Source organism: Miscanthus floridulus, chromosome 1 (assembly GCF_019320115.1).
Source record: "Miscanthus floridulus cultivar M001 chromosome 1, ASM1932011v1, whole genome shotgun sequence".
Taxonomy (NCBI): Eukaryota; Viridiplantae; Streptophyta; class Magnoliopsida; order Poales; family Poaceae; genus Miscanthus; species Miscanthus floridulus.
The window spans coordinates 200,928,353-200,951,700 of NC_089580.1; the positions used below are offsets into that span (position 1 = coordinate 200,928,353).

Here is a 23,348-nt window from a genome sequence, read left to right on the forward strand (position 1 = left end):
GGTAACTGTAGGCCATAGCCGTTGGCCCGCTGCACATACCACCGGGAAAAAAAAATTCGGTGAAAACGGTTGTCGTGGACACCCATGGACACCTATCGCGAATTCACGACACATTCATATGCATGCATCGGGATTGCATGAATTTTGGAGAAGGCAATCACCGGGATTGTTGCATGAATTTAGATGCATCACCGCCAAATACTTGTACATAGACACATGTCGTGAATTCGCGACAGTTGTTCACAGCTGCCACGAAGACTGCTCCCATGGATTTCTTTTGATCCAATGCCACTCCTCGTCCGCGTCCGATCAAACTTTGTGCGGCTGGGATGAAGCCAGTTCTTTGGTGCCAGGCGGTTAATATGGGCCGTTGGGCCGCGATTCGCGTTTGCACGGTAGATGGGGCCCGTGAGGATATTTGGAGGTGGTCTCGGATCGTCAGATCGGCCCAGTAATTGGATCGCAAGCAAATCCCAACGGCTTCTGTCGTTATCGTCGTCGTCCCTCACGCGGTCTCTATCCATCCATGCATGGGGTGCGGACTGGAACCACCTGTCCGCCTCCGCCCGCTCCTCTCGCCTCCCGGGGCTATAAATCGCTAGCAGATCCGGAGCGCGCACCCACTTCGATCCGAACCCAGACGACTCGTCCCTCAGATAATCCGTCCCGTTCCGTTCGTCGTCGCATACGTACCGGCCGGCAGCAACTGCCCGATCGGCCCGATCGACCGGCGGCGCGGCGCCCGATGGAGACGTCGACGGCGGCGATGATGATGGACCACCAGCACCGCGCGGCGCCGTCGCTGTCGGCGGAGGAGAAGAGGCGGATCGAGCGGGTGGCGCGGTGCGTGGCGCGGGACCGGGACGGCGGGGACCTCACGGAGAAGCTGCTGCTGCGCCTGCTCGGCCTCACGCGCAACGCCCGCCGCTGGGGGTTCCTCGCGCCGGACCACCCGCTCCACCCCTACTACCTCCAGCAGAAGGTCTCCGAGCGCTGCCGCATCCTCCGCCCGCGGCACGCCGCTGCCACTACCGCCGACCGGTGATCCCCCATCCGTTCTCCTACCTACCTGCCTACCGGCGCATGCATGCGCATTGCATGCGGACGTGCAGCCGGATCGACCATTGATAGGACTTAGCCATTATACGCGCATCACCTGCCTCTTCCTCTCTTTTACGCTGCCGATTCGTTTTGTTAATCGGAGCATCTTGTGTTAATTGTTAGGGATGATATGGAAAATTGAGAATCGAATTGAAGAAGTATGCAACGGATTGGGAAATACATTGATGTGCCTAATTGCAGCAATTACGAAAGCAGCTACCAATTGATAGTTTTTCAGATTTGAGATCGAAATGTTTATGTGCCGATGTGTCTATACTTATATTTATATCCATGTCGTTTATATATATACATGTTACAAGGGATGTAAGTGAGTTTGGTCCTGAGAGCCACATATATACTCGTATATATCCATTTAATCCATCTGAGAGCCACACATATACTCGTATATCCATTTTAATCCATGTGTCGGTTGGGTGGATTGAAATGGACAATTAATTGATTTTTATCCTAATCCACCCTAATTAAGTCCTCAACACATGTGGAATGTGGTGGATATGAGAACCCACCTAAACATCATGTATGTAGTTTTAGAACAACCCACTTACATCTCTATTTAGAGTTAGGGAAATTTAAACCTAATTCACTACTTCACCCTCTCTTTTTTACAGTTTGTTGGAAGTCAAACATTTTATAACTTTCATCATCAATTTTACAAAATCCATATAGCTTGACAACGTATTAATTATATACACTACTACAGAATGGACTTGTTGTCCCGGGCGGTAACGGCCTTTAGTCCCGGTTACCGCGCCGGGACAACGATCCCGGGACTAGGTCATCGAGCCGGGACTAAAAAGGGATCTACCAATCGGGACTAAAGGCCCTCCAGCCGAGCAAACCTGGCCGCACCCTTTAGTCCCGGTTGGTAACCCCAACCGGGACTAAATGTTCCTTTTCTTTTTCTTTTTTTTTTGTTTAATTTGTTTTCAGTTCAGTTACACATATTTGTTTAATATATAATATGTTTTTATGTACGTATTCTACGCTGCTAATATAAATACACGCACGCATATAATTACATCTAATTCTCATCTCGAGCATTATTATATTCGAATAAAGTATGAAACTATATATATTATAGATATATATGTATATATACAACACTTTCATAATCTTGTTCTCGAAAATAACGATATCAATAAACATTTAATTTACATTATTAGTTCCTTAGATCAAAGTAGAACTCGTCGTTGGGATTTAACACTTTTTCTAGAAGATATCCTGCTATTGACTCTTGAACTGCTTTCAGATGGTCTTTTTGCATGACCCTTCGTTTCAACCATTCAGTCTTGCATTTGAAATAAAAGGAAAAGTATTAATACATATATATATATATATATTAATTTAAAAATAAATAAAAAATTGATATATACGTACTCTGAGGACATCTTCAGGAGTTCTTCTTATGTATGCAGTGATAAATTCACAAACGTAGTATCCACACAAGTTATTACCTGGTTCCTGCCGCAAACACCACTGTACGAGAAAGAAGATTATTCTCATCATCTCACACGTAAATTGAAGTACGATATAGTAATTAAACACATGGGGAAGTATATATAGTACAACTTACTGGTATTTCAACTACATTAAGTGGTGCCTTGCAATCCTTGCGGTGTTGCCGAATAAACTCTTTCCAAACCCTGTGCGACCAATAATGTACGATCGTTAATAAATTATGGCAAAGTCTATTCAATAATAGTTGTGCGCGAGAGATCGAAATTACCCCTGAATAATGTCTATCATATCTTGGTATAGTGCCCGCTCTTTTCTCAATGAGTCCAAGATTACTAACTGACTTGAGTTTAACTCAATGACAATGAGTATCCAGTGAAACCTACATTGGTTTATACACACACGTACATGCATATAAGTTGTATTGATATTACATAAAATATGTAGACTACATTATTATTAACACTTACTCAAAGTTGTATGGGAAAAGTATTGTTGTCTTGTCGTGCTGCTTCACGAAGAACTTCATGATATTCATCTGTGCTTCAGATACCCAGTGCTCCTTGACAATACTATCGGTTTTGAATACGATATAAGGATCAATGAAGCCAACACTGGTGTCTTGTATTCTTTGGAGCTCTGACATCTGAAATCTGTATATAAATATAAGTTACATATGAGGATAATTATATACACGTATGCATGGAAGTGAGTTTATTAAATAAAAGTAAGAATCACTTACAAACAAAAGGAGCTAATGATTAATTTGTCCAGAGCGTCCAAGTGAAATAGTTGATGCAATTCTTCGAAATTAATATGTAAGATGTCATCTCCACGGAAGTAATGATGGTCTCTAAATCTGACAAAGATCCACTACTCACCCTGCCACACGCCTGCATGTACCACTTGTTGAGCAAGTACATTTGCGTACCCAATTCATTCAGAGCCACAGGGTTGTACAGACTTTTGCCAAATTTATAAGTCTTCCAGGTATCAACTTCCAGGTTCTGGATTAGAGCTTTGCCCATCACTTGATCCAATGTTAAACCAGTTTGTTAAAAAAGGCATTAAGGTCTTGAACCGACACTTCTCCAGAGTTGTCTGGTCGATAGACTTCTATGTTGGAACCATATTCATTAGCAACAACAAGATTTTGCATTGGTTGCTTCTGTTGTCCGAGCTGTGGGACATCCTTCCCTGATGCTCTTTTCCTTTTCTTATGTGCATCATGTGACTTCACGAGGGAGCGGTCATAGTCTGATAGTGGCGAAGGCTTACGAACTTCAAGCATCTTTTTCTTGTGAGCTTCGACCTTCTGCCTCAGCTGATCTCATGGTATATAAAAGTACGACTTCTCCTTAAGCTTCGCTTGTCTCTGCTTTTGGATATCTATAAAAAAAATCTTTCACTTTTTTGTCTTCTTCAGCTGCTATTTGCTCATCCATCTTTTTATGAGGTATTTCTTGAGAAATAACTTTTTTTTGGGTCTTCTTTGCCGCCGGGACCTTAGACGTCTTTGTAGTGCGTCGCTGTGGATGGGGTGGGGCGGTGTTGGAGACCGGCGTGGAGGCGATGAGGCCGGTGTTGGAGTCCGGCGTAGAGGCATTGGAGATCGTTGTGGAGGCGGTGGGGCTGGTGTAGGAGTTGGAGATCGTTGTGGAGGTGATAGGGCCGGTGTAGGAGTTGGAGATCGCCGTGGGAATGAAGTCGTCTCACCTCCCACGACGCTGTGATGAGATGGGGAATAAATGATTGTGTTAGGCTAGGGGGAGATCCTGCTACAAAAATAAGTTGTGGGTCAATTATTTTTGAAGCCAATATAAAATTAATGGAAAAATAATATTTCATTCACTTTCATTCGTACCTAGGGTGAGGTAGGGGAAGCGGTGGCGCCCCAGGAATGATGATGAAGCGTTTGCACCATTGAATAAATGTCTTCTCTGCTTCTCCTAGTGTCTTCTCCCCATCACCGCCTTCAATATCAAGAGGAACATTGCTGTAACCTTTGAGCACTCTATCGACCGAGACGCTAGCATATCCAGGTTGAATAACTGACCCATAGATTCTTGGTGTCTTCGTTCGGTCTATTAGAGATACAACCCCGAGAGCCACCATGATTGATGCATTATTACCATCTGAAATATGCAGCTCATATATTGTTAGAGGCTCGGTAATGTCATCAACAGGGAAGCACAACCCAGCGTCACCTTGAATAACTGGCAGCTCTGTGGAAGCACAACTGCTTTTCATCTGACCAACGGGGCTAATGGTGACTCCTGGCGTTGATTGCGATTATATTTAACTCATTGCTAGCTGCACTTGCCTTTTGATCTCCTCCTGCATTCTTGCCTCAAGAGATTTTTCTCGTTCACGTGATTCAAGCAATGCTTGTCGTGACTCATTAACAAATTGCTCCAATACACAGATTCGGTCTGCCTTCTCATCCTTCTTTCTCTGGTGACTTCTGTAGGTATCCCTGTCTGCTGGGAATGCTTGTAGCCATGGAACTGCCCTATAGCCTCTTGTTCGACCATCATGTTTGGGATTTTCTAGGGCATATGTCAATTCATCCTTTTCTCTGTTGAGCTTGAAAACACCACTATCAGCTTCTTCCCTAGCACGAGCTAGTTTCTGTGTTGCTTGGCCGAAAATTAGCTTGCCAGTGTCTGGGTCTAGGCTTCCCCCATGAGCGTAGAATCAATTCTTCGCGCGTTGAGGCTAGTTCTTCTCTATTGTTTCAGGTATGATTCCCTTGGCAGTAATCTCTGCTTCTAGGTTCTGTCACTTGGGAATAGCACTCCTATAACCACCTGATCCCATGCAATGATGATATTGCTTCTGTCGAGCATTATGCTAATTCCTCATCACACGTTCCTCACTCTCTTGAGATGTCTTGTATTATACGAAGTCATCCCAATGGGACTCCAACTTGACAAACGCCTTAGCATTGAAATTCGGCGTTTCATTCTTCAAGATAAACTTTTTATATAATGTCTTCTTCCAACTCTGGAACAATGTTGCCATCTTCTTCATTGTCCAATCCCTCACTAGCTCCTTCAAAGCATCATCTGCTTGTAATGTGAAATGCTGAGTGATATCTCTCCAAGCTAGGTTCTTGTCACGATCAGATACAAAACTAACATTAGGAGCAGATATCTTCTGCTTCCATTCATGAGCACTAACTGGGATCCTATCCCTTACAATGAACCCACATTGATTGATATATGTCTGAGCATGTGGTCCCAATGGTTTGCCGGTGTCGGTGTCGAATTCTGATATTATGAAACGGCCCTCTAATGGCTTTTTTGGCCCTCAGACTTTCCTACTCTTGCCGGTGGTTGATGTAGATCCAGAGACTGGCTACATGAGTAGAAACACAACAATTAACAACAAATATATGTACGCATGCATCTATAAGAGATGATAGATAATCAAATATACCTCGCTAGTATTTTCTTGCACGATAATTTGTTGATCTTCAACCACCGGCATATTCAGGATATCCTCATAATCAGCAAAGTACTGACTCGTGTCATCTACATCCACATTGGTGCCAGCGTTGATAATATTCGCCATTATGTCATCATTCAAGTTATCATCCGGAGCAGCCATTTGTATCTTCAAGATAACACATAGATAGAATTACTATGGCACATAACATAAGTACAATTTTCTCTCTCTCTCTCAACACATAGAATAAGTGCATATGTATATATCTCTAGATATGCATGTGATAACACATAGAATGTCTCTCTAGATACAATTTTCTCTCTCTCTCAACATATGAAAATAATTAAGTACATGTATATATACACATAGAAATAATTAAGTACACATATATGTATACATATAGAATCTCTAGATAGAATTAATTACTAAATCTAATTAAACCTAACATATATACATAGAATTACTAAATCAAAATTAAATCTAACACATATAGAGAGAGAGATAGAATAATAATTACTAAATATATCAAAAACTATAATAAAAACTATCTAAAAAAACAATCTAAATAAAGTACTAATTAAATTTTAATACATTTAAATCTAATTAACATATATCAACAACTATCTAAAAACTAAGAATAAACTACTAATTAAATTTTAATACATTTTAATCTAACATATATATCAAACACTACCTAAAAACTATCTAAAAAAACTATCTAAAAAGTATCTAAAAAACTATCTAAAACAGGCTATGGATGGCCATGCATGGCGGCTGGGCGTGCTGGCTAGCCACGGGGTCGAGCAGAGCCACGCGAGGACGACGTACGGTGGAGACTCGACGGCCGCTGGGTGGGGCTCGACGACGACGGCGGCGCGGGCGCGGCAGAGACGACGAGATCGACGTTGTAGATCGAAAAGTAGAAGATGAACCGTTGGACCTTTAGTCCCGGTTCGGCTTACCAGCCGGGACTAAAGGATCTTTAGTCTCGGTTGGTGTTACCAGCTGGGACTAAAGGTATTTTTGGGCGGGCAATTCCGCCCACCCTTTAGTCTCGGTTCCTGATCTGAGCCAGGACTAAAGGCCTGAAATTTTTGCTCCCGCCAAAGTGTTGTTTTTCATTAAGGATTGTAGATCTTGATGAGCTGCTCAAATGAGACACTAAATGACCTCAGATGAAAAATCTCTGAATACCAAGTTTGATCATCTCAGCAAGATCTACAATTGTTACATAGCTCATTTTTCCATTTGAGAAAGTTTTATCAAACACTAGTCATAAATTCTTGAATCTCATATAGACTTTCTAAAACTATGTCACACACTTGTGAAATTTGAACTACATTTTATTCAAACTTTCTCAAATGAAAAAATGGCCTATATAAGGATTGTAGATCTTGAAGATCTGAACAAACTTGGTATTCAAAACTTTTCAATTTGAGACAATCTAGGATTCCGAAAACTAGTTTGTAGGCGTCGAAATTTAAAAATCACAAATTTGAACTGTCCAAACTATCTCAAATGGAAAGTTGACCAAACAATAATTGTAGATCTTAATAATTTTAACAAACTTGGTATTCAAAACTTTTCAATTTAAAGTCATTTAAAGTTCATAATACTAGAGTCAAAGTGTTGTTTTTTCATTTGACCAAATTTGACTTGGTCAAACTTGCTCAAATGAGACATTAAATGACCTCAGATGAAAAATCTCTGAATATCAAGTTTGATCATCTCAGCAAGATCTACAATTGTTACATAGCTCATTTTCCCATTTAAGAAAGTTTTATCAAACACTAGTCATAAATTCTTGAATCTCATATAGACTTTCTAAAACTATGTCACAACAGTGTATCGTTGTATCATGCGGGCACAACAGTGAATTTTTTCTTAACGTATGACCCTTGGTTATGATCTTGTCGTAACCATGGAGTGTCTTCATCATTTAACATGATGCTTGGATCTGTCTTCACTATGAAGGGTGGAATTCAGACATTTCTTTCATAATCTTCTGACATGTCTGACTTGTCTTCAATTTTCACTAAATTTATTTTCCCAGAAATAACTATATGGCGCTTTGGCTCATTGATCATTGAGTTGATGTCTTCATTTTTTCCTCTCTTTGATTTTGTAGACATGTCTTTCACATAGAACATCTAACTCACATCGGTAGTAAGGACGAATGGTTCGTCTTTGTACCCAATATTGTTGAGGTCCACTGTTGTCATTCCATACTTTTTATCGACTGTTACCCCTCCTCTGGTCAGCTTCACCCATTGGCACCGGAACAAAGGGACTTTAAAATTAGGTGCGTAGTCTAGTTCCCACATATCTTCTATGCGGCCATAATATGTTTGTATATTCCCATTTGGATCTGTGCCATCTATACGAACACCACTATTTTGATTGGTGCTCCTTTTATCTTGGACAACCGTGTAAAATATATTCCCATTTATCTCATACCCTTTGTACGTGAGGATACGCCATGATGGTTGCCTAGCCAACAAATACAGTTACTCATCAATATTATCACCGCCTTGACATTCTTTTCGCAATCAATCACTAAAACTTTCCATGTGCTGACGCCTAATCTAAGCTTCAGTCTTTCCTAGAAACTTGGATCGTAAGAACTCCTTATATATCTCGATGTACGGATGCAACAATGATGAGTTCTGAAGAACTGTGTAGTGTGCTTTATTGAAATAATCGTCTTCCATACCAATATATGTTTTCTTCCCTAAAGTTCCTTTACCACTGAGTCTCCCCTCGTGTCGCGATTCGGGAACGCCAATCGGGGCAAGGTCAGGAATAAAGTCAACACAGAACTTAATGACCTCCTCTGTTCCATAGCCCTGGGCGATGCTTCCTTCAGGCTTAGAACGGACTTTCACATATTTCTTTAAGACTCCCATAAACCTCTCGAAGGGGAACATGTTATGTAAGAACATAAGTCCAAGAATACTAATCTCCTTCACCAAATGAACTAGGAGGTGTGTCATGATATTAAAGAAGGATGGAGGGAACACCAACTCAAAGCTGACAAGACATTGAACCACATTATTCTGTAGAGTAGCTAGTTCCACTGGATTGATTGCCTTCTGAGAAATTGCATTGAGGAATGCACATAGTTTCACGGTGGCTAGACGTACATGTGGAGGTAGAATTCCTCTTAAAGCAACTAGAAGCAATTGCGTCATAAGCACGTGGCAGTCGTGGGACTTTAAGTTTAGGAATTTCTTCTCTAGCACATTTATTATACCCTTTATATTGGAGGAGAATCCCGATGGGACCTTGATGCTGCTTAGACATTCGAACATGCTGTCCCTCTCTTCTTTGCTAAGCGTGTAGCTAGCAGGACTTAAGTAATGACGTCCATCATCTGTCTTCTCTAGATGAAGGTTGTCTCGTTCTTTCATACCCTACAAGTCCTGGCGTGCTTCAAGTGAATCTTTTGGCTTTCCGTACACACCCATGAATCCTAACAGGTTCACACAAAGATTCTTTGTTAGGTGCATCACGTCGATTGCGTTGCGGACCTCTAGGACTTACCAATAGGGTAGCTCCCAAAAGATGGACTTCTTCTTCTATATGGGTGCGTGTCCCTTAGCATCTTTAGAAACAGATTCGCTGCCTTGTCTCTTTCCAAATACTACTTTCACATCCTTGACCATTGCGAGTACATCTTCCCCGGTTTGGTTATGAGGCTTCTTCCGGTGGTCTGGCTTACTTTTAAAATGCTTACCTTTCTTTCTTACTTGGTGATTCAAAGGAAGGAATCGACGATGGCCAAGGTACACGATCTTTTGACATCTTTTCAAATATATACTGTCAAGGTCATCAAAACAATGTGTGCATGCATTATATCCTTTGTTTGTCTAACCTGAAAGATTACTTAAAGCAGGCCAATCATTGATTGTTACAAACAACATTGCTCATAGGTCAAAGTGTTCTTGTTTGTACTCATCCCAGACACATACACCTGGTTTGTTCCATAAAACTAGAAGTTCTTCAACTAATGGCTTCAGATAGACATCAATGTCGTTGCCAGGTTGCCTCAGACCTTGGATGAGGATTGACATCATAATGAACTTCCGCTTCATGCATAACCATGGAGGAAGGTTGTAGATACATAGAGTAACTGGCCAAGTGCTATGACTAGTGCTCTGCTCCCCAAAAGGATTCATACCATCTGTACTTAAGACGAACCCTAAGTTTCTAGCCTCATTTGCAAACTTTGGAAATTCCCTGTCTATCGCTCTCCACTGGAACCCATCAGTTGGGTGTCTCAGCATATTGTCTACCTTACGGTCTTCTTTATGCCACCGCAACAACTTTGCATGGTCTTTATTTCTAAACAAACATTTTAAGCGTAGTATTATAGGAGCATACCATATAATCTTGGTAGGGATTTTCTTTCTAGGACGTTGTTCACCCTCGACGTCACTAGGATCATCGCGCCTGATCTTATACCGCGCTACTTTACATACCGGACATTCATCCAAATTCTTGTATTCATTACCATGGTAGAGGATGCAATCATTAGGACATGCATGCATCTTCTGGATTTTTAATCCCAAATGGCAGACAACCTTTTTTGCTTCGTACGTAGTGGTGGGCAATTTATTTGGCTTCGGAAGCATCTTCTTTATAAGGTTCAATAAATTTCTAAATGCCTTGTCAGATACACCATTCTTTGCCTTCCACTATAGCAATTCCAGTGTTGTACCTAGCTTTTTTTGCTCCTCTTCGGTCGTCGGATATAGCAACTTCCTATGATCCTCAAGCATGCGCTCGAACTTAACTTTCTCTTTTTCACTTTCGCATTCTTGTTGTGCATCATGAATGACATCGCCAAGAGTATCACCGAGATCATCTTCTATCGCTACCTCTTCTTCATCTCTCCCCATTGTAGTATCATCAAAGGCACCATACTGAGCAATAATGTCATCAATGTCTAAATCTTCTCCTTCACCTTCTTCCATCATGACCCCGTTTTCTCCATGCTTAGTCCAACATATATAGTTTGATATGAAACCTGACTTAAGTAAATGTGAATGAAGACTCATTGAGCTTGAATATTTCTTTAAATTCTTATATATGGCACATGGACAGCACATGAAACAATCCCGCTTATTTGCCTCAGCCACACCTAAGAAATAGTGCACGCCCTCAATAAAGTCTTGGGAGCGGCGATCGGCATTGTACATCCAATGGCGTGACATAATCTGCATTACACGACAAATTATAAAAACCTTGAACATAATTAAGTATTTTATTACACAACATAGATGACACATATGGTTGATTAATTAACTAAGCCTAGCTACAACGTAAGCAATCCCAACTATCACTAAACAAACTAAAACTACAATGCACTTCAGTAACATAATTATTTCATGATCATACGCAACTAAAACAGATAAATTATTCTTGTGTTGAATATCAATAAGCTTCTCCTGCTGGCTCACTGCCTCATCAGCAGCAGTCGCTACCTCAAGCGCACCCGAATTCTGCACGTATGTAGCATAATCTTCCTCCCAGTACCAACCATCACATCCATTGCCCTCCCACTGAAATTAAAGCAAAAAAATATTTAGTCAAAAATATTCAAGAAAAGCAGGTCAATTAGTCATAATAATCAAATGCGTAAGAAACTCACATCGCGATCCGGGCACTTGTAGAAAACACGACCCTTGTTGGGTCCCTGTCTCTTGACTCGGTACTCCATCACAATCTTCTGCTTACACTTGCCGTAGATAATGAGAGGGAGTTCTGGCCTCAGTCGTTTCGCAACCAAACGAGAGGTCGAGGATCCGGTACCAGTTGTCATCTACTTTCTATACTTATTTTTGCAAACTAGTGTAAATTTCACATTTTCTAAAATGATATATTTAAACAAAACTAAAATTATTTATTTATCTAACTAAACCATGAAATATGTACTATATATAATAGTAAAATACCAAACTATCAAGTGATTTTACTATTGTAAATCATCATGTGATTTTGAGCTAAAAATGACATAGAAATCACATAGCTCAAAAACATGTTTCAATAAATAACCATCCGTACTAGTTGACCTTGCTTATGTGATCATCTCGGCGAGCATTTCTCCACCGGACGACACCGTACTTGGCCAAAGAAGAGCTCCGATTCTACGAGGAAGGCAACACGGTCTTCCACGATCGTTGACGCTCTCCCTCGTAGAATCAAAGCTCCTCCTTGACGTCTGTTACCGCTCGGTAGAGAACATGCTCGTTGAGATGAACACGGTCCGCAAGTTCAACTAGTACGGATTTTCTATAATTTTCTAACTATTTTCTAAGTTTTTCATTTCATAGAAAATTTAATTCTAAAAAATAAAAGGCATGATTTCTAAGTAGTTCATTTTATGGAAAAAATAATTTTAAGTGACCTACTCGATATCGGCGAGCTCGCTGGCGTTTAGGTTGCCGAGGATAGTAACATTTTGTAGATGACATTTGTAGGTCTGAAGTTATCAAATATCCATCAAATTATTGCTCAAAAACATGTTTCAATAAATAACCATCCGTACTAGTTGACTTTGCTTACGTGATCATCTCGGCGAGCATTTCTCCACCGGACGGCACCGTACTTGGCCAATGAAGAGCTCCGATTCTACGAGAAAGGGAACACGGTCTTCCACGACCGTTGCCGCTCTCCCTCGTAGAATCAAAGCTCCTCCTTGACGTCCGTTACCGCTCGGCAGAGAACATGCTCGCCAAGCTGAACACGGTCCGCAAGTTCAACTAGTACGGATTTTCTACAATTTTCTAACTATTTTCTAAGTTTTTCATTTTATGAAAAAATTAATTCTAAGATCACGTAAGCCGCCGGGGACGAGGATGGCGCGTGCTCCAGTGAGGACGAGCGAGGCGTGATTTTGATGAACTAATTTAACTTTTGTTTATCCAAACATATATGCAAATCATTATGTGATTTTGAGCTAAAAATGACATATAAAATCATAATAAAGTCCAACATATAAAGTTACACATGCATCTACATCGCAAAATGAGATAAGCCACTGATAAAACATAAGAGGATTAAGTTTGTTACCTCCAAAATCGAAGAGCAACATTAATAGAGGGGGGAGAGAGCAAGAACAACAGCAAACTGAAGAACAGAGGCAGTGAGTTTGAATGGAATGGCTCGGGCTCGGGAAGGAAGAAATGAGCTGGATTATACACCGGGATAATTAGTCTCGGTTAGGGAGCCAAACCGGGACTAAAGATTAATTTTTATTCCCGTGGCATCACCCAAACCGGGACTAAAAGCTTTAGTCCCGGCTGGTATTAACCTTTAGTCCCGGTTGGTAATATCAGCCGGGACTAAAAATCCCTGCCCCGCGGACGACCGTTGGGCAAGGACCTTTAGTCCCGGAGGAAAAAAAAAATGCCGAGGCTAATGACAAATTGGGACATCGTTCTAAAGTCTGTTCTATAGTAGTGATATTATGAAAATATTTTCATAGTGAATCTAAAACATATATATCTTATGTTGTAATTAACACATACTGATTTTTTTTAGATTAATGGTTTGACTTAGGACAAAACTAATGACATATAAACGAAATCAGGCTTTAAACAAAAGCGAAATCAGCTGGCAGAAGGCAGAACAAAATATTGAGAAAAATAAGGATAAAGTGCAAAGTCCAACAAGTACCAAGCCTACAGCTTATACATGGAGATAAATCCAGAACATGAAATTTTGCATCAAATCAATTTCCACCACCCATGTAAACTGCAAAATGGATGGTGGATCCCTTGCCAATGTTGCAATCCGCAATCGTGCTCGAGTCCGGAAGCCTGTTCCCGTATACCAACTGATATGGATAGCCCGCTGGAAGTTGTAGTCCTGCTTTCTCATCGAGCTTGTGCTTCACAGTGGCAATGGTGTCACCATTCTCAACATCCAGTGTTATAGTCTTACCCGTGTGCAGCTTCACAAAGATCTGAAAATGGTTTTGCTGGGGCCTCGGCGAAAGTTTGCACTTATCCTCCAGCTTGCTCTTGAAAACGTCCGTCCGAGCCGTCTTGGAAGTCAAGGCTGCTCTCAGCAGATCGACAGCCTGCGAGATATACATCGACGGTAACAGCAAAGTGAGCCCTCCACGAATGGTATAGTAACTGAAAGGATATAAAGAAAGCAGCTTACCTCTTGCTTACTGATTTCAATGTCCATCTCCAACAACCTATCTTTTCCGTTATTACACCAGTGCTTCATAACCACCATTGCTGAAGCCTGGTAGATAAGTAAATCGTCATCTACAATGTATGTTGCGTCCTTGACAAACTGCAGGCAAGTGCAGTTCTCATGCCTGCGGCAGCCGCAAGAGGGAACACGGCATAGGCAGAACCACCTTGTGACATCAGAACCAGAGTGACTAAAAGGGTTCATGCTGGGGTCAAGCAACGTCTCTCTAGTATAGTAGGCACCGGCACCTCCTAGCGCGCTATTCGCGTCTAGATCAATAACACTGCCGTAGAGATTGTCCAAACTGCATCCGAGATGAGAAGTTCCTGCAAGGTTCTTGGTCACACAAGCCACTGGGTAAACCAAGAAACTGAGGAGCAGGTCCACAAACTCATGCTTGCATTCAGCGTACATGACTTTCTTTTCGTGCCTGTCGTAGAACACCTTGATGCTAAACTGTGGTGAAGCATCAGTTTCTTCATCGGTCGGATGCTGAATATAATTTGGAGGAATGTCCAACTTTACTGTCGTGCGAACTTCAGTTTTCTTGGATAGGAAGGTATCAGTGAATACAGTCTTCGATGAAAAAGAGGCCTTCAACATAGATACAACCGATTTGACAGAAGTCCAGATTACAATTAATCAAAACAATGCCATTTAGTCAGTGCTTTACAACTTACTCTGCCCGGTCAAAATACTTGCTTACCTCCGTCCAGCCTATACACACTTCAATCCGCTCAAATCTGTGGTCAATCGTGCCAGAATCGATTCTCTGAAGCAGCAAGAGTGTATTGGCAGTGGATGCTGTCTTGATCACTAAGTCGTCACTGATCACAAACCGCAGGTTTCCGTTGACGAACTTCCCCGCGCCTTCTTTTCGGCTGAACACATGCGCCACTCAGGCCATGACTTGCCCACACCTGCAGTCCGAGCCGTGCCCCTGTAGACTCGGCTCACTCCTGACGATAGTAAGGTACCAGTTGCACGCATATTTCCTGTGCGTGGGGCACCAAATACGACTTTTTTTTATCGAATTAGATACGTCAGGGCCAGTTTGGATATACTAGAACGCAACAGAGACAGCGGGGATGAGATAACCAACCTGAACTCATCATCATACCGAGGATGGAGAAGCATGTCGTGGCACGCGTCGAACCTCAGCAGCTTGCTTTCACTGAGGCAGCTCACGCCCTGGCAGAGCGTCGAGAGGCAGCCGGGCGACGATGGGCCCGCGACGAGCCGCACGGCGGAGAGTGGCAGCGTCAGGAAGCTGAGCAGCACTTCGACAAAGGCGGAGCAAGCATCGGCGAATAGGACGCGGTTCCGCGCCTTGTCCACGGCGACCTTGATTTTGATGCCGCCGTTGGCCATGGCTTCACTCCCTCGCCGGGGAAGCTTTGCAAATCCAACACCTACTGCTGCAAGACGAGACGACCGACGTTGTGCAGCCTGGGGATGTCTCTCTCTGTATATATACTAGGTCCTTGTTCACTTTGTATTTTTTTTTTTAACCCGATGAATAGTACCACTTTCGTCTTATTTGGCAAATATTATCCGATCGTGGACCAACTAGGCTCAAAAAATTCATCTCGTGATTTCCAACTAAACTGCGTAATTAGTTATTTTTTTACCTATATTTAATACTCCATACAAACGGCTAAAAATTGATATAACGGAGAGAGTGAAAAAACTTAGAATTTAGATGGCATCTAAACAAGACCTAGATACTTGACTATAGTAGTGTTAATCAATGACCGGAAGAACTGGCGCATCGGTGACAGAGATAATGAAGCGACGCGGACGCGTTGGGAATTTGGAGAGTTTAATGGTGGGAGCAGAATCCGAGGAGACCTTCGTTCTCTGCATTTGCTTTTTTTTTTTTTTTTGAGTGCACAGGCTGAATGCTAACTCCTCCTGCAATACTGCAACCCATTGGGCCTCTTCTCGTCTGCGGCTTTACTCTTTAGTGGGCCATGATTTGAAGGCAGCCCAATCTGCGAAAAAATAGCCCATTTGGCCAATCCCCAGAGCTGGGCCTGGCCCACGCATCTCATCGGATGCCACGCGACCACTCCCCTCTCTCTCTCTCTCTTCGTCCTCACGACGTTTCGTCGGGGTCTCTCGCCGTCGCTCTCTCTGCTCTCCACCACCATTTCCCCCCGGACCTCTCCTCCTCATCCTCCTCCTGCTTCCCCTGTCCGGACAATCGAAGGCCTCCCCGGTAAGCCCCCCGATGACCCAACCCACCTCGCCGCTCCGAACCCGCGAGCGGTTCATCTGATTCCGCCCCCTAGTCGTCCTTGCATGCCCCCATGATTGCGCCAAACGTCTCGTCGTGTTTGATCTCATTATAGGGACGTGATTAATCGCGATTCTGCTGTCTCCTTGGGGGTTCCGGACGCATGTGGCCATGGAATTCCGTTCCTCGTGCGCGATTAGGTTGAGACGTCGTGATCTTCATGTTCATGCGACCGCTGTACAAGCCCGTGATCCTAATTGGTAGGGTTGTCGATGTCAGTATCGTCGCATAATCGTGGCTTATAGAATAGATAGACAGGGACAACAAAGGTAAAGCGGCGCGAAAGCAGTCATGAGCGCGGTCTTTCTCTATCATTAATTATCTTTTTTTCTCAACTGTTTAGGACCCGGTGGGTCCCGAAATAACCCCTCTAGTCAACTAACACGACTTCAAGTTTTTGTGGTTGCCTTTTGACAATTCTTAGTTTCTCGACTCCCGGAATTCCAATCATTTCTAGTTGGTTAATTTTGTCTGCTTCTTGCAGTGAATTTGCTAACTCTGCCCCAACTTTGTTGCTAGTGCAGATGGATCCATTGGAAATGCAGGACGACTCAAAGAAATCCAATAAGCCCAAATGTATTTGCCCCTGCCCCCTTTTTTATTTCGTTTGTCTTGCAAATGTATGCTGTGTTATCCGAGGATATTTCAGGGTTTAATATTATCTGTATAAAATGGTGAGTGCAACATAATCTGTACATAAGACTCGGCCCCTTCCTATGTGCAGATTCTAAGTTTACGCAGCAGGAGCTTCCAGCATGCAAACCACTGCTAACTCCATCAATTGTAATTAGCTTGCCCTCTCACCACTATTGTTTTGTTTCAGATGAATGTTTGCTATATTATCAGTTAGACTTATGAGTACCTTTCATGAGCACAGGTCATTTCTACCTTCTTACTGGTTGGCATCCTATTTGTCCCAATTGGTCTGGCATCGCTTTCTGCGTCACAAGAGGTATATCAAAATATGTTTGTACTATGTTTTAAAAAAATATGTTCGTACTACACTTTCCATTTGTTTTTCTATTATCTGCTGCATTTATTTAGTCTGTCACTTGACTGCAATGTAGATTGTGGAGCTGGTACATAGATATGATACAAGTTGTGTGCCCTTGGCTGATAAAGTTGGGTTCATTCAGGACACTAAGACGGACAAATCATGCACAAGAACTCTAACTGTGAGTATGCCAGCAAAAGTTGCCCTTATTTATTGCTTGTGCTCTTAAGATACAATCCTTCATATTTTTATCCAGAAGAATTTGTAGTGAACTAATTGGTTGGTGTATGTCATCTAGGTGCCGAAGCATATGAAGAGCCCAATTCAAATATATTACCAGATCGGTGACTTCTATCAAAACCATCGACGGTACATTCTTGAACCAAATGTTCTATCCAAAAAAATGTAATTGCTTCCAGTTCTTTTTGCATCTAGTACTGCATTAACAGGCATATTGAACCATGATATCGTTGAATTAAATACCATAATGATTTTGTTATGTCTACTGCATTAGAAGGGAGCCACCGGACATTGAACTACTATTAATTGACTTTGATGATGTCAGGTCAGTAGGAATTAATTATGCTGACATTCAAACCTTCTTTTTTTTGCATTCTTTTGATCTTTTCCAAGGTACGTGAAAAGTCGCAGTGATAAACAATTGCGGTATAAAGATGCTGTACACTTGACAAAAGATTGTGAGCCTGAAGTTTATGGTGCTGATGGTGCTCCAATCGTTCCATGTGGCCTCGTTGCTTGGAGTTTGTTCAATGATACATATACAATTTCGGTCAACAAGAAAGCTATTGAAGTGAATAAAAAGGATATAGCTTGGCAGAGTGACAAGAACAAAAAATTTGGCAGTGATGTTTATCCCAGAAACTTTCAGAACGGAAATCTTATAGGTGGTGCTAAGCTAAATGAGAGCATACCGGTATGTGAGAGAGTTTCTGTGTCTTCAACAGTTAATATTTCCACCATCTCCATTTCATCTATTTTCTTCTAGTTTTGATCTAATTTAAATTATTGTCTTTCCATCTTTATCTGTCAATTGTTTAGTTAAGTGAGCACGAAAATCTCATTGTTTGGATGAGAACTGCTGCCCTCTCAACTTTCAGAAAGCTCTATGGAAGAATTGAGACAGATATTATGGAAAATGATCAACTCACAGTGGTTATACAGAACAACTATAACACATACAGTTTTGGAGGGTCAAAAGCACTGGTCCTTTCAACTACATCTTGGATTGGAGGCAAAAATAATTTTATTGGTGTCGCATATCTGACTGTTGGTGGTTTTTGCCTTTTCCTTGCACTGTTTTTTGTAGTTCTCTACATGATTAAGCCAAGGTATAGTGTATTGTTTCTCTCAGATGCAGATGCATTTTCTATTATATTAGATTAAGTTAAAACTGTTCTTAGTTCTGTGAATGTTGAGACGCAAATACTAGGAGGCCAGCAACATATGTGTTTGCATCTCTTGAACATGCTATATTCTGTTCTAACTTCTGTTTTTTTAATTGAACAAGCTGTCAGTTCCAATATTCACAGTGAGAAAATCACACTTAATTCTTTTCAGGACTCTTGGAGACCCCTCATTCTTGTCATGGAATAGGTGTACCCTGGACTATCCAAACTAATACATTGGAACCTTCTCTTTAGTAGAAATAGACGAGCACTCTAATGGTAAGTATATTGCACTTGCATGGGTGTGCTATTGACTCCAGAGCCATAATATGGTGCATGATGGAAAATATATTTGTACTAATTTTACCTGGCAACGTGATATTTGCTATAACACCTTGACTCCATAAGCTTCAAGGACTAGACCTAGGTCAGAGTGGGCTGGTTTGATCAGTTGTTTGGTCGGGTTGTTATTTTTTATTTCTATTTCCCAGGTGATTGTGTTTTGTCATGTACTGTGCAGCAACCCCTCTGCTTTGCCTAGGTGAGTCAGAGTGGTTGCTTGTAAGGGACAGGTTTTTCTTCTCTTTAATATAAAAATAAGCAGCTCTCCTGCATGTTCAAAAAAAAATTTGTAACTTGAATAAAATACAATTATTTACGTCCTATTCTTATTCCACTTCTTATTTTATAGTTCCCCTATTTGTATGACACAAAGATAGTAGCATCCGAGTCCAAGTGGCTTATGTTATTTTTGATGATATGATGTCTTATGAGTTCCAGTTCAACTTTGTTTATCAGCGTTTTATACTTGTAACCTAAGTACTTGTGACTAATCATGAGTTGAGCTGTGCAAGCAGCTTAGTAACTTAGTATCCCATTTTATAAATTTTTAGGACATATCAGTCAAGAAAATACAAATTACAGGCAGATATCATATTGAAAACAATTGTTTGAGTTTCAAATTCCTTCAACATGGATACAGCGGGCTTGGTTTGTAATCACTTATTAAATGATCAACAGACCAACTAGTTGTTGCTGCTCAATATATTTGAAAGAAAGCTCAATATATCTTTCTCGATTGTGTAATCTAATCTTTGCAAATGCTTCTGTCCAGATCAGTCTGTCAGTAACCTAAATGCTTCCATCAACTAGTTGCCACTGTTTGCTAGTACAGTAGCTTGACAACTCGTTGTGTTCATCTGGGTTCATCATTCGCAGGGCAGGATTATAGGCTCCATGGCTGTGGATATGCTCCTAGCGCACATTTCAGGGCCAATCTCTGTGACCCCTTCTTCCTGTGTAATTATAGTTCCACTTATCAACAACCTTGTTCTGGAGACGTCATGAATTAATTAAATGAAAGGAAAAGGTAGCGTAAAGAGAACACAGCTCATGCCTTTGCAAGATTCCTGAAGTAAATTGTTGTGTAGTTCCCTGTTGGGAAGAAAACTTCTATGAGATCTCCAAGACCCAACTGAGGCTGTGAGATAGCTCCATCGTACCAATCTTAAAGGGGAAAAAAGAGTAAATGTCTATGACACCATTTCTTTGAGATGGAAAAATCCATTAGATCAGTACATAGGTAAAAGATATGATACTGGAGTTTTAGCAGTAGGATTGCTTCCATTACCAAGTGTCCCAGAAACTCCTATCCTTTTGTCAAATCTCCATATGCTGCGGTTTGATACAAAACTATAGCAGGAGTCGTGGCTAACATTAATGTTCTCCAAAAAAGTGGATAATTTGTACTCTGCAGGCTCCAAAGCATATGTCTGATCAATGACCACGTCCACTGTCTGGAATATTCGTGAACCAAGCTTAGTTAACTGCTACTGAGTGCGGAGTCACTGAAAAATGTGTCAAATAATAGAGCATTTGGGGTTTTGCAGGAATTTTTTATTTGATATACAACCAGTCAAGTTATAAATGTTAATTGTGTCAGGGTCAATCCCTTTTCTGACCAAAAGAGAATGGGTCTTTTGTACATCACATGCAACAGTGAGCTCGGCAACTATTAGCATTACAGGTTTGTAATATTAGATTCTGAATGGTTGATACTCACACAAAGAATAGCATGGAAGTTGTCCATATCCTCTGGATCTGAACTATTAAATCTCTTATTTGTAATAGTTGCATCAACAATTTCTGCTCCTGCATCTGTGACATACTGTTCATGAAACCAAACATGAACATCAGTGGTCCACTTTTTTTTGTTTATTTGAGTACTACTCTTTAAGGAGTCTTCAATAGAAAGCGAGACCTTACCTGTAAGGTGTAACTTTCTTTAACAAATGTCCACATTCCCTACAACAGTAGATGGAGAATGCTTAATGATTACTAAGCATGGGTTATTCTAAAAGTTACTTTGGATGAGAAAGTTACAATTTTACCGGTTTGCAGTTGCATACCTGTGTGAATTCAATCCACGCTACTATAGGCTTGAATCTTGTGCTAAGGTTTGCAGCTGCTTTGCTTAAGCACAGGTAGTTTGTCTTTATCTGCAATGACGTACTGGAGAAATGAGACAAATAGTTTGCTAAGTGTGGCTTAATGGCACTGTCCAATGCCATAAAACCATACTTTATTATTACTTATTCATATATGAATTCAAATAAAGATACATTTAGTGGTCTTAACTGCATCATAGACAGCGTTAGCCCTGCCTTCAGAGTTTGTGAAAGTTCCCAAGTACTTGATCCACTCAGCCCTCTGGAGAGAACCATTGAATAGATAGTATATAAGTTTCAGGTTGTCCATAACTAGACAAGTTCCAGATTGAACTCAGGTTTCTTTTATTGCTTTACCTGCAATGGTGTATCCTCTTCTAAGGGTACATATGCTGCGAAGTTGCAACCTCTATCTTCATCTGTATCGCTTATGAAATGTGCAGTAAACTGCGAGAGTGTCTGTGCATCAGTTCTATTCACAAGCTGGGCATTTCCACTTGTATATGATTGGAGCACACACTGAGAAGCAACTTGGTTTGATGTTATTCCTTTCAAGTTTTCTAGCACTCCAAGCAGCTGCATATATGTCAAATGTAGTTATGAGCTCAATAATAAACGTCATAAGCTTAAAGTGTTGACGTCTGCTAGTGTGCCTCGGCTTTTCTGTTTCCTTTGCTGCTCTTGTTTCATTGTGTATGCGTACTAGATATTAGTAACAGCCAACTACAATTTTCTTAGCTTGAAGTTCGGAGTGGATGAGGAATTTAATATTTAGACATTTGTCTGAGTTTTTTCCCCCTTTGCAGAAAGACCCATTGCTCATTGGACTACGCTGCAGAGTTTCAGTTTGTGTCCTGCATTGCTCACCTCAAAGAATGACACTGCAGACAAAGGTGGAAACAATATTACTCCGATCAGTTACGGATGTATGTACATACGAGGGGAAGAAAAGGACAAAAAGTGCTTGGGCACCCTTGTCAACAAAATGGAGTTGTCATGAATTATCTATTGAATTGAGGAAAGATTCTCTTGTATTGATAAGTACTATATTTTAACTTACCCTGTTCGCTTGGCTTACCAGCCGTACTTTTTTTTAGTGAAGAAACAGTGTTTTCCTCTCACAATAAATCAGCTTTTCAGCCTGGCTTTTCAGCAAAGCGAAAGGTTCATATTATTGCAGCACTTTTTTGGATAACTTACTGCAGCTTGATATGTTCTAGTTGTACGTTCCCCATTTTTGCAGCATGTGTGTTCAAGGTGGTGTTTGGACAAGTAGTTGCGCCATTTTTCCATTGCTGTGAGCAAGGTGCTTACTGTACAAAGTTGGGAGCATGCAGAAGACGGTGAGGAAGTACCTGGAGAAGACGTGGTGTCGACGGAGAAGTTGGCGAGGGGGATGACGAACGACTTGATCCTACCCGTGCAATATTTCGTCTTTGATGCCATCTTGGACGTGTTCTGCAGGTACGGTGAGCACTTCCGTCTCAGGAAATTGGCTGACGAAGAATCAGGCGACGCAATAGCTTATTACTTACCTGCATGAGAAGGTAGCTCTTGCCGTCGCCGGAGTTCTTGATGACCTTGAAGCTCTGGCCGTAGTATATCCGAAACATCGTGGCGTCCTCCACCCTGGACACCGGCCCGGTGGCCACAGGCGCCGGCGCGGCCTTGAGCTTTGCCGGCACGGTCGCGGCCTCTAAAGCGAGCGCCCACGGCGAGAGCGCCGCCCAGAGCAGCACCGCCGCCTGCAGGCAGCAGCGGCTACGAGCAGCGGTCATCGCCCTCAATGCGCGGCTCACGAGCTCTTCCCAGCTCGTGAAGAACTGTGATGGCTTGGCACCTGATGGAACGAGAAGGGAAAGGGAGTGAGTGATATGAAGAAGAGCCCGTGAGCATGCACTCGGCCGTGACAGAGACATTGGGAAGGTCTTCTTGTCACGGCGCGGAATTGGTAGGATTCCTGT

The 23,348-nt window shown here is 41.8% G+C and overlaps 4 protein-coding genes across 7 annotated transcripts; 2 read left to right on the top strand and 2 right to left on the bottom strand.

Moving 5' to 3' along the window:
- Positions 1-101: 101 nt before the first annotated feature.
- Positions 102-1,331, top strand: LOC136450309 (uncharacterized). The gene has a single exon (XM_066450713.1). It carries the CDS (start codon positions 527-529, stop codon positions 1,043-1,045), a length of 519 nt encoding a protein of 172 aa, XP_066306810.1. The 5' UTR covers positions 102-526; the 3' UTR covers positions 1,046-1,331.
- Positions 1,332-14,356: 13,025 nt separating this feature from the next.
- Positions 14,357-15,609, bottom strand: LOC136470094 (uncharacterized). Its single transcript, XM_066468056.1, has 4 exons — positions 15,341-15,609; positions 14,945-15,119; positions 14,521-14,832; positions 14,357-14,362 (listed from the first exon to the last, which is right to left on the bottom strand). Exons 1-4 carry the CDS (start codon positions 15,607-15,609, stop codon positions 14,357-14,359), a joined length of 762 nt encoding a protein of 253 aa, XP_066324153.1.
- Positions 15,610-16,346: 737 nt separating this feature from the next.
- LOC136450329 (ALA-interacting subunit 1-like) lies at positions 16,347-22,688 on the top strand. Of its 4 annotated transcripts, XR_010758312.1 has the most exons (12): positions 16,347-16,459; positions 17,062-17,113; positions 17,262-17,320; positions 17,415-17,489; positions 17,605-17,712; positions 17,830-17,900; positions 18,165-18,465; positions 18,591-18,880; positions 19,110-19,216; positions 20,156-20,306; positions 20,827-20,963; positions 22,191-22,688. XR_010758312.1 is itself a non-coding variant. In XM_066450738.1 (10 exons), the coding sequence occupies exons 2-9, from the start codon at positions 17,062-17,064 to the stop codon at positions 19,168-19,170; spliced, it is 1,017 nt and encodes a 338-aa protein (XP_066306835.1). In that variant the 5' UTR covers positions 16,347-16,459; the 3' UTR covers positions 19,171-19,216; positions 22,191-22,685. The 4 variants fall into 4 exon arrangements, 2 of the variants coding, with proteins under 2 accessions (XP_066306835.1, XP_066306825.1); XR_010758313.1 differs by lacking the exon at positions 20,156-20,306 and having other exon boundaries at positions 22,191-22,686; XM_066450738.1 differs by lacking the exons at positions 20,156-20,306; positions 20,827-20,963 and having other exon boundaries at positions 22,191-22,685.
- LOC136450318 (uncharacterized) lies at positions 19,796-23,303 on the bottom strand. Its single transcript, XM_066450721.1, has 11 exons — positions 22,920-23,303; positions 22,740-22,842; positions 22,252-22,265; positions 21,742-21,960; positions 21,575-21,646; positions 21,346-21,435; positions 21,203-21,241; positions 21,000-21,104; positions 20,568-20,733; positions 20,334-20,443; positions 19,796-20,232 (listed from the first exon to the last, which is right to left on the bottom strand). The coding sequence occupies exons 1-11, from the start codon at positions 23,301-23,303 to the stop codon at positions 20,146-20,148; spliced, it is 1,389 nt and encodes a 462-aa protein (XP_066306818.1). The 3' UTR covers positions 19,796-20,145.
- Between the last annotated feature and the right edge of the window lie 45 nt (positions 23,304-23,348).

Coding starts and splice junctions, on each gene's coding strand:
- LOC136450309 (XM_066450713.1), top strand. CDS start 527: ATGCATGGGGTGCGGACTGGAACCACCTGTCCGCCTCCGCCCGCTCCT.
- LOC136470094 (XM_066468056.1), bottom strand. CDS start 15,609: ATGGCCAACGGCGGCATCAAAATCAAGGTCGCCGTGGACAAGGCGCGG. Junction 15,120..15,340: donor CGGTATGATGATGAGTTCAG/GTTGGTTATCTC, acceptor GCATGTGTTCAG/CCGAAAAGAAGGCGCGGGGA. Junction 14,833..14,944: donor TGTGTATAGGCTGGACGGAG/GTAAGCAAGTAT, acceptor TCTATGTTGAAG/GCCTCTTTTTCATCGAAGAC.
- LOC136450329 (XM_066450738.1), top strand. CDS start 17,062: ATGGATCCATTGGAAATGCAGGACGACTCAAAGAAATCCAATAAGCCC. Junction 17,321..17,414: donor CACTGCTAACTCCATCAATT/GTAATTAGCTTG, acceptor TCATGAGCACAG/GTCATTTCTACCTTCTTACT. Junction 17,713..17,829: donor CATGCACAAGAACTCTAACT/GTGAGTATGCCA, acceptor TATGTCATCTAG/GTGCCGAAGCATATGAAGAG.
- LOC136450318 (XM_066450721.1), bottom strand. CDS start 23,303: ATGTCTCTGTCACGGCCGAGTGCATGCTCACGGGCTCTTCTTCATATC. Junction 20,734..20,999: donor ACTTCCATGCTATTCTTTGT/GTGAGTATCAAC, acceptor CGAATATTCCAG/ACAGTGGACGTGGTCATTGA. Junction 20,233..20,333: donor ACTTCAGGAATCTTGCAAAG/GCATGAGCTGTG, acceptor ATAATTACACAG/GAAGAAGGGGTCACAGAGAT.